This window comes from Arachis ipaensis, chromosome B05 (genome assembly GCF_000816755.2).
Source record: "Arachis ipaensis cultivar K30076 chromosome B05, Araip1.1, whole genome shotgun sequence".
NCBI classification, from domain to species: domain Eukaryota; kingdom Viridiplantae; phylum Streptophyta; class Magnoliopsida; order Fabales; family Fabaceae; genus Arachis; species Arachis ipaensis.
The window spans coordinates 136,039,378-136,050,219 of NC_029789.2; the positions used below are offsets into that span (position 1 = coordinate 136,039,378).

The 10,842-nt window shown below is 34.2% G+C and overlaps 1 protein-coding gene across 1 annotated transcript; it reads right to left on the minus strand.

Moving 5' to 3' along the window:
• On the minus strand, positions 1,422-10,842 carry LOC107644335 (protein CASP). Its single transcript, XM_016348177.2, has 19 exons — positions 10,641-10,842; positions 10,219-10,329; positions 9,846-10,024; positions 9,176-9,325; positions 8,264-8,352; positions 7,625-7,734; positions 7,329-7,423; positions 6,521-6,576; positions 5,986-6,151; positions 5,439-5,531; positions 5,201-5,329; positions 4,789-4,908; positions 4,534-4,620; positions 4,165-4,272; positions 3,868-4,011; positions 3,658-3,759; positions 3,017-3,096; positions 1,877-1,969; positions 1,422-1,782 (listed from the first exon to the last, which is right to left on the minus strand). Exons 1-19 carry the CDS (start codon positions 10,723-10,725, stop codon positions 1,722-1,724), a joined length of 2,058 nt encoding a protein of 685 aa, XP_016203663.1. The 5' UTR covers positions 10,726-10,842; the 3' UTR covers positions 1,422-1,721.

Sequence of the window (10,842 nt, forward strand, 5' to 3'; positions counted from 1 at the left end):
TGTGAAACCACTTGGAGATTTGCCCCTTGAAGCCTCTTAAAGGATGTTGACAATAATCATGTTTGCCATACTAACGGTATGAATTAATTGAGATAGGTTGTACTGCTACGCTACACTATTGAAGATCAAGTTCACAAGGGATCATGATGAATATGACAGCAAAGTTTGTAGACATTTCTTCCTTTACCTTTTATCGAGTATGGTCAAAAAGAGGAATTATATTATAGTTAACCAATTGAAGGGAACAGCTATTCTTATAAAGGAAACTTCTTAACACATTTTTTGGACGATTAATGACAATACTTAATCACTAACCCAACTCACTTTCTTCAAAGAAGTGTTGTTTTCATGTTGAACAACCAATGACGTCTTTCTCTAGGATTAGTTTTAATCTTGGTTCAAGTTTAGCTAAGGACAACATTCAAAATTGTTAGCAGTACACATTTTATATTCTTGTTTTTCATATATATTGAGGAAAATGTGTGTAATTTTTAGTGGGTATTTACTATTTAGTATTAATCTTAAAATTCTAATATACTATTATTATTAATTAATTAATTAGGAATTTCATATAATTTTTGAGATATTTACTATAAGAGTGAAGATGTTTTGTAGCAAATAATAAAGCTGAATGATTATGTCAAAAATACTCCCCCTCCCCCCTTTCTTTTATTATTCCAGAATTATATGTGCCAAAACTCAGTCTTCTCAATTAAAGAACTGTTTAGATTAATTTAAGGGTGGCTGGCGATGTTCATAAATCTTGCTATATAAAAATTTAATTTAAACCGTCCTCATCTAATGCTATTGCTTTGAGTTTCTTAAGAATATGTTTAGAAAAGATGAAAAGTAAAACTCAGCAGAGAGGATATAGCTAACAACTACTAGAGTACTAGACCTTGTAGTAATAAATGTGAATCCTATTGAGTCTAGTGAGTTTATCATGTAATATGATCCTCACTCTAGTAAATATTGAGAAATAAATGAATTATCAAGGAGAAAAATGAAAATCTAACGCATGGTTATCAATGTTCAATGGCAGTCAATCGTTTCCTGGCATTGTCGATTCAGACACACAAAATCCACCGTTCGAGATAATACCCAGTAATTGAGTTTATCTCCCCGCAAAATTGCCATTTTCTCTTTCCAACTGCGACAAGGACATTTCAATTTAACCAGTTAAGTAAAATAATTAATGTGGCTCAAATATAATAATCCTTGTGAGCCAATGTATTTGTATTCTCATTAGCTTAGCCTTCATCTATTACTTGTATAACCTCTCTGATATTGTTAAAGAACTCATATTTAAACGCACTTTAAATATTTAGTTAACTATTGATTATAATTATATATAAGTGTCTTATCATTCTCAAGTTTATCGGGGAAAAGAAAGATATAACTATATCTCATTAAAAATTGTATTGACTAATGACAATGTGTACCCATTTTCTTTTGTATTTTATGTTAATTGAAATTGACAATGTATTGAGTATTCATTGAATATCCTATATCCCATTTGCATTAAACAACACTATCATATGTACAAACAGTAAATTTATTTTATATTAATTGAATATTGACAATGTGGTCACACACCATTGGTAAAAATTGACCAACCCATCACGTGCACCGTACAAGTTGAGAAAATGACCTCTGAATTTTAGTTGTACCATTCAAGTAGAAGAAAATGACCACCACCGAAAATTATAGTTGAATAGCCACTATGGTGCCCGTGGAAGATTAACATTCTTCTCTCCAACCAAGAATTCCTCTGGGCCATTGCTGTAGGAAAATAAAAAGGGTTAGACTATAGTCATTTACTAAAGTTGATCTTGTAGCAGTTACGATAGTGAAAATTTGGTCATCAGATATTTACCTAAGGTAACTCAGAGCTGACATTCGGTAGAGACAGGTGAAGACCAAGACATGCAATCCAATAGTATAAAAGAATGCAAAAGTTCGAGCATATCTGCAAAACCATTATTTTCTCAATGAACAATGTAATATACCTTTTTTTATCCACATACACAAAAATAAACGATACATTCAATTTTCAATGTTTTTTCTCAAAGCACCAGTTAAAAAAGCAGAACAAGTGCCAATTAGATTATTAAGAATTTGCCCAACTGGAAAATTTTAACAAAGTTAAAGATGTTGTGTTCAATCGTTGTTGGTAGGTCACCCATAACTTTATGGCATGCCCTATAGTCCTTAACCTACCTTGGGAATGAGACAAATCCTTCCTCTTAGAAACTTTCGGTGAAAATGAAGTTATACCAAAAAGCTAAGGAGTGCAAGAAGTAGTTATCTATAATAGCAAAATATATAACCAAATGAAGGCTGTATTTACGTTTCAAGTTAGACTATGGCCATTGCAGCACCATAATGAAGTACGGAAATAGGGCAATGTAACTTCGGGAGCTGATGTATATATATCAGGAATAACTTGAATGGTTGAAAAGGTTGTTGCAACTTCCAGTTTTACGCGTGGAATATCTTATCAGAAGCATAAGATGTCGTAACATTAGTGAAACTGGTTAGTACTATCACAACGGTGGGTTAAAATGAAGAATCACAGGGCAACACAGGAACAGAGGTGACAAGATGAAGACCAATGAGCAGCAAATCAAGTTCAACAAAATTAGGTATACTCAACACAGGGTAAATGAACTGCTACCAGAAAATTGAGAAAACTCCCGTGACAGACTAACCACACTAGCAGAGAAAGTTCTTCCAAGACAAGAACCATTGAGATGGACAAGGGCTTCCAACACCCGAAAGCACATATTTTTCTTTACTCATGATTGGTTAAACAGTTAAATGACAAGTAAAGTCCTTGCAAATCTGTTTAAGAATTTCGTAAGATTACCGCCTCAGCAGCACAGATTAATAAACCATTTTCCCCCCTTTAACAGAACAGATTAACAAACCATTTTTTTTTATTTGACTGAACAGATTTATGAACCATTTACGCAGTAAAAAAATTATTATTATTAGAAATAAGACAGAATCTTACTTGTTACCAAGAAGAAATCGTCCACTGCTGAGCGTAATTCTGTCCCTGATTCCCAATTCCTTGTATCTTTGATCCCTTTCCTAGTTATATTAAAAACAGATGGATCAGTTCATAATTAAAGTTAAATAATATTGGTTAGAAAATGAATCCCACATAATGATAGATAAGTATTACAAGTTCCCAACAATCAGATCTTTCCTCCTCCAACCACAGATATATATTATGTGGATGATGGAAAAGGGAGATCTAAACATCAGTAATTGCTAGTAGCAGTGTTCTCCAACACTAACAGGTAAAATGCATATTTAACAAATGCAAGTTCAGATCTTAAATCAATGTGACGGTTATTGTGGCAAGTATCTGAAGACTAGCCATATACCATTTTCCAATTTCGTTAATATATCTGAAACTACATTTTGCACAAATGAAATTTCATAAAAACACAGTTTTAAGGGAAACTTCTGTATGACAGCATTAACCATAGTTATGATTTCAGTTATCTTGGAGAAACGGGCTTTTCTGTTTCAGCATAAACGTAGTTCATTAGAAAGACAAACTGTGCCACTTAATTACCAACTTAAAATGTTAGGCAATTGACAAGAAAAATGCTATTCTTCACTAGAGTAGCCAAGCCGAGCTACCTTCTTTGAGAATGCTGCAAAAGGGTTTATATCATCCTCATATATCTTCTTGTATTTAGATTCCACATCAGATGCGAAGCCACTTTCAAGATCTTCTGCATACTGAATGTAAATCACAATACAACACTAGGGTAAAAGAAACTTTTGAAAAATGAATGAACTTAAAGAAAATAATAGGATGATGTTAAAACAAAGTAACATTTAGAACACCTTTTTAGATCCCCTAGAAACGACTTTCTCAAGATTATAATCTTGGACATAGCGAATCTTCCCATATAGCTTGACATTGTCGGCTTTGCACTTTTCCAGTTCCACAGTTAATACCCCAATCTTCTCCTTCAACTGTCTTATTTCCTATTAAAAGTTAACGATACAGAGAGTCAACAATATAGCATCTAATATCTAAAATAGTTCTACGTATTACTGATAATAGTTCTACGTATTACTGATAATGTTGGACATGTATAAAAAAGAAATAGTTCTACGTATTACTGATAATAAGCATACCTCTTCAGTCTCTCGCAAGCGTGCCCTAAATCGATCTCGCTGATTACATATCACTTTAAGCATTGAGCTCTGATCCGGGTCTAAGGATACTTGCCTTTGGTCTGTACTCTGGTGCACAATAAGAAAATTAAGAATTCTTTAAATTCAAATGAACATTGATGCAACAGAAAGTTTTGATTCATAATTTATCACTAAATCCAGTTATTTAGCCAGTCTTTATTTTTTTTTTTCTTTTATTGTTTCCCAAAATCATGATCTTTTAATTTCCTGAATTAAATTTCAAGGGGATTAAGTGATTAACACTCCTACCTAAAGGAAAAGGATAAGTGATGGTTTACAGTACACTCCTTTATGGAAAGGGAAATTTACCTCAGATGTCTCACCACTGCCAGCTTCTGAAAGATCCCAGTCATCAAGGAAGTTTCCTTTGCGATCTTTGGGATTGGAACTATATCCCTATACAAAAGTTAAAAACAAGTCACTAGATATATTCAGGAAATTAAAAAGAGAATTTCATCATAACTTGTAATTGAATAAAAAAGTTAAATAAATAAGGAAATGAGGGGTTAATTGTCTATACAGAAGAAAATACTAATAGTGGTTTTTGTGGTACTTGTTCCAAACCTTCAATATATCATCTTCCAACTTCTGTATCAACTTCTGTTGCTCATTAACCATTGCTGTAAGTTCTGTTATCTTCTGTTCTGCTGTTTCCAGTAAGGATGTTTTCTCAGAAAGTGTGACCTACAAACAATAAAGTAATCAAGATAACAGAGACTTCAAAATGGCCAGCATTAACACCTCCAGATTATCTTTAAGAACAGTCTAGTATGCAAAAAATTATTGTTAATTCCACAACATGGACAACGTGTGTAGGAACCATGGTTTTTCCTAATAAGCCTTTCTTACCAGGAAATATGTATTATGATTTTTCATTTTTTTTCCTTTTCTTTTTCTTTTGCAAAATACTTTTTATTTTGGAGGGTGAGGGTGGGGGCACGAATGTATGTCCCATTGCGAAACAAACCATTCATACCTTCAACTGTGTCAGCTCATGCTCCATTTTACGGTTCTTATCAAGCAGAAGAGACTCCATCCTGCTCATCTCCTCCCCACTTGTAGCCACTTCCCAGTCTTCAGCCTCAATTGAATTATATCCCACAGCCTGCATGTAGCTAACAAAAGGTTAGATAGATAGATCGATAGACAGTGACACCCAAAACAGAGAGGTCACCAAAATGCACATTAGCAAAACCAGAGAAAAATAAATCTACCTGCAAAATCTTCACTTTCTTACGCAAGTCATCTACCATTTTTTCTGTTGGCCTTGCTAGAAGCTCTTTCTTCATCGCTTCAAGAGCAGCCTCCTATATTAAGTGGAGCACAAAAAAAAACCAAGAGCTTAAGGTCGGGAAAAAGGAAATAAAATACAGCATATGGCCCATAATATAATTAAAGAGAGTACTTCGAGAACAATTATACAGATTTTATTTTTATTTCTATTTTTATTTTTTTTCAAAAAAGATGGAAGGAAAACAAGCTAAAGAAAGAATAGACAAAAATATATATCAATGAAGCATAACTTTTCAATCTCTCAACGAGTTTGAGAGGTTAAACATCTATTAGTCCTAATTCATGTGTCATGTAACTGGATTTGGAGTTCTGTATAATTGCTGGTATTTCAACTAGTAATGCATCTGATGAGGACTAAGTTACTTACAATCCAAAAATGTGGAACCAAAATCTTTGGGTATTCACAATCACTTATGAGATAACATGAACAAATCTGTATTTAGAAGACTTTGGCCTACTGAAAATAACCTTTTCGTTGAGCATTGCAGTAAGTTTCTTGACATCATTCATATGTTCTTCTCTTTCATTTGATAAGGTTGTTTCAATATTGTGCAGCTCCATGTTCAGTTCCGAGATTTGCTTCTCCTTAGCATTTAAAGAATTTTCAAGCACACTATTTGAGTCTAAATTGTCACTGCAAAATAAAAGCAAACAGTAATCTGAAAAATATTGTTCGAAACTAAAAAAGAAATGATTTAAAAATAAGAAAAATAAAAACATTTGAGCAGTACTGAGGAATGAGAATGCATATATAGAGAGACAGATAGATGGAAGAGGATAACAATTATATGTGTACTGAATAAGTTTCTGTATGATGGATAACAAGGTTATGATAAACCATCTTATATCCCAAAGAAAAGTATTCCATTGTGTAGAAATAGTTAAACACGGATGTTATCCATTTAGATAGCAAAATATGTGTAAATGCGTACATCAATTACTATTGTTTCTTCAGGAACAGAATATTACTTTTCCAAATAAACTAAGATAATGACCACCATACCTTTTCTTAATTTCACTTGCTTCGTTAGCTGTTTGTAACTGAGACCGGAGGACCCCCTGCACAGACAAAGATAGATCAATATAACAAACAGAAGTCTGGCAGAACTTGAACTGATTGCAGCAGTAACAAAATTACTAGTTAGGCAGAAACAATAAATTGTTTCTTGGAAAAGGGAACCTAACATGGAGAAAAAAACAGTACAACACTGAAATTGTATCTCATTAGGAAAGCTTGGAACTTGGAAACAATGATTGCATTCTATGACAAACTAATTATTTTTTTATATAAAAAAATAAAAAAACATTTAAAGCTACTGCTTTCTCAAAGTTCACCTAAAGTTTTCCCCTTCATTATCTTTGATTCCTTGTTATTCAGACTATATTCCATCATCCACTTTCCTCATTAGAAATACACTGGTACATGACCAAACAACCTCAGTCAAGTTGCTATTAACTTCCCAATAGGTGCTACTCCAATTTAATCCCAAATGCATTCATTTATATTATTCTCTTGTATGTTGGATCATCTACCATAACATTCACATCTGAAAGCTACACGAGAATAAAGCTAAGAATATTGGATTATGAGATTGCATAGATTCTGAAACAAATGGAAAGAACTAGATATAATGAATGCCCATAATCATTAGGTATTTTGGATGCCACCATTGAAATAGGCTTGTTAGCTAATTTTTTCCTAAACCTAATATTAGGATATACTTTTTCTAAGCAGCAAAACTTGTAGAATGCACCTGCTACTTGATTACAAGATCAAAATTCAAAATAAAATAAAAGTTTGTACATTGCACCTTCTCTCTTTCCAAACCATGAAGCATTGCTTGTGCTCGTTCAACTTCATCCATCAGAAGATTGACCTCTGATTGCTTAGCTGCCCTCTCTTCCTCTGATTTTGAGAAAACACGAGAATTATTTGTATATATATAGAACAATATTCAGTGAATCAAAACTTCAATATGCAGAAAGAAGGCATAGTGCCAACTGCCAAGATCAGATTGTATAGCAATGTAAATGATTGATGTTACAGGTTTAAGTAAGGGAGTGTAATAGTGTATGCCCAAAAGTTTAAATGGAGATATTTTATTACCGGATTGGGCACGGAGTTCAAATAATTGGTTTTGTGCAAGTTCATGTAATTTCTGCATGTTCGAAACACTTTCTTTGGCATGCCGCAACTGCTCCTGCAGTGCTTCTTCCCTGCATACAATAAAGTGATTATCAGTCTGGATAAACAATGGTAAGGCAGATAAAGATGGTTTCAATAGAATGGTGTTCAGCTAAAGTACAGAAAAGAAGGACAAACTGAGTGGAAGCCAGGTAATTGATTATAGAAAAAGTGAGAATAACTCCCAACTATAGAAAACACATTTGCAAAGATAGACTTTCCCTCACTCACACGAGTCATATCATTTTTCTCATCACAATCAATTCCACAGTCAATCCTTGTTTGCTCTCTCCCTTTCCCTTGCTTTCCTAATTATACTTGACTATAACAGATTTTTTTGCTTTCATCCCACCACTTTTCCATGTGCGCAGATAGTTGCTTGGTGTCATATTGTTTCTATTCTCACGTGGGGTGTTAATCCCATACTTCTACAAGATCTTTTTTTTCCCTGTAGTCTACTTTGGCAATACTAGGAGTGCTAACACAAAAAAGATCACCTAAATTTGGCAATATCCCATAATGAACCAAACAAAAAATATACAACAGGAGATAAGAAGACACCTTTCTTTCAAAACTTCCAGAGTTTTCTGGTTCTCTTCTGCCAAACTGCGTTGCTTAATTTCCACAAATTCTTTCACTTTCTCTTCCATCTAGCTCACATAAGTTAAATGTCAAATTGAAGCCCAGAAAAAACAGGAAGCTCTAAATGGTAATCGAATTTTAAAGATGTATGAGATTCACAGAATTCTAATAACCATGCAAATGCATCATAAGATAAATACGAATATAATTATGGGAAAGAATAACTTTTTCACCACAGAAATTCCCTAATACTAGACATGTAAAACCGGAAATGCCAATAGTTAAAAACCAAAAACCGTTGTGCCAAAATTTATTCATAGACAATGCAAGTGGACACAACAATCTAAAAAACTATTTACCACAAACACGTTTTTCAGTGGCTTTTGCCTGGGCGTGTGCATGCCCACACACTCACTCCTTTGCACAGCGTGCACCATGAAACATGCAACACATGCTGGTAATTTCAAAGTTGAAAATTGGTGAATCATTGGGAACATTTTTACCAGAACTATAGCGGAACACCAACACCTGGTAATACATAGTTCTCCTCTTATATGAAGTGGAAGACATTATGTAATACCCAACATTAGATTCAAGAGTAGTTACGTTATATAGTGCTGGATATTAGATAAAAGCTTATATGTAAAGCCACCCTTAGTTGACACTGTATTAGTGATTCCAACAAAACTATATTCATTCCTTTAAAGTGTCATAAAATTAAACTGGAAGAGGAAAAAATGGTATAAGATGACTACAAGACAAAACAGATCATCATAATGTATCCTCGACTATAAAAATGCATATAAAACCAAAATAGGAAGCAACATTTAAGGGAAGCAACAGGAATTTTCATCCAAAATTGAGAGACGTCATATTATAAGCATTAATCACCTGTTGCTCTAATTGCCGGTTTCTCTCTTCAAGCCTTCGTATTGTAGCCTGCTGATTCTTCAAATGAGTTGCCTCTGTCCTGAATTCCTCGAGCTCAACTTTCATTTTTCTGTTCTCAGATTCTAACTCAGATAACTTGATATCTTGCTCCTGTACCAAGAAAATATATCAGAACAGGTAGATGATGATAAGTGCATTGACTTCCATACACAAAAAAGTAGATACATGACAGTGCACACAAGTTTCATAAATACAAATTAGAAGGTAGGAGAAATAAAATTTCATAGAAGTATAATTAAGTACTGAACGAAGCCTAAATTGGTGTCTACAATCAAATCATACATACAAAGAACATAGCAGGGCTTCCAATTTCACTTATATTCAATACTTAGAGACACCCTTAAAAAACAACTGTGGGAAAGTGGGGAGAAAACCAGAGTCATCATAGAAGCAAAAGTTTTGTCTCAAAGATTTAGGGTTGATTCAACTAAGAAGGAATATCATAAAACTGCATCCTGTCCACAACCGCCCCCCAACAAAGAAAAGAACCGCTGTTCCATCTCGTGCACAAATATACAATTAATTTGCAGAAGTTCAATAGGTTCATGCAAAGGAGGGAATGAAACATGAAAAAACAGGGTGCAGCTAAGTTAAAACAGTAGAAACTTACAGCAATCGATGCAAGAGCTGGATAAGGATCTGGAGCTTCATAGAGCTTTTGGTAGATGTTGAGAAAAGCATTCTCTCCAAATTTCGCTCTCTTAGTAAGATTATCAACCTCTTCCTGGTATCCCTTGAGCAAGCTATTAAACAAACTTAACTTATCCTCAGGCGAAGCTTTCTTAAAGTCTGTAAAGCAGCACATTTTTATGATTTCTCAGACACATTCATTCCTTTACCATAAACACATAAATCAAACTAAAACATGTCCAAATTTATACACTTGCGTAATTGCACGTTGCAACCATTTCGTGTATCTTCATCAATACCTTAATTTGGAGAAGCAAAGGAATAAAAGTAGCAAAAGCATCAAATTGAAATACCTCGAGTGTTCTCAGCAAGTTTGCGCCTATTTTTGTGACTGTTCTCCTGGTTCTCTGCAATGCGAAGCCCTTGCTCATCCAATACTGATTTCTCCTTCTCCAGCTCAAACTCTGAAAATCAAAAAGCAAAAATTCTTCGCTGAAATAACTTATTCGAGTCCAAAATGACTTATTAATTAATAGTTGTCCAAACATGCCTTAAAAGTCTTCCACAAGCACCAAATATCATATACATCTACTCGAACAAGCAAAAATTAAGGCTCAAAATGCAAAATAAGCACACATATAAACACAGAAACTAATATGCAGCTGCGAAAATCGATGGAAATAGTAGGTGCTTAGCGATGGAGCTGAAGTGAAGCGTGCAAGTGAAGTATTCGACGGAAAAACTGTAATGTGAATTGCTATAGAGATTGAAATACCTTTCCAGAAGGCGGAGACAACGGAGATCGGAGAAACTGAGGGATTGTCCCTGTCAGATCCGGATCCACCTTGCGGAGCCTCCATTTCCGAGCTCTCTTGGATCGGCAATGGCAATTTCTTTTTCGTCAACTGATTCAAATTATTTATCCTTATGTACCTAACTAACTAACAGGTTTATTAACAGAACGGGAAAAACTGTTT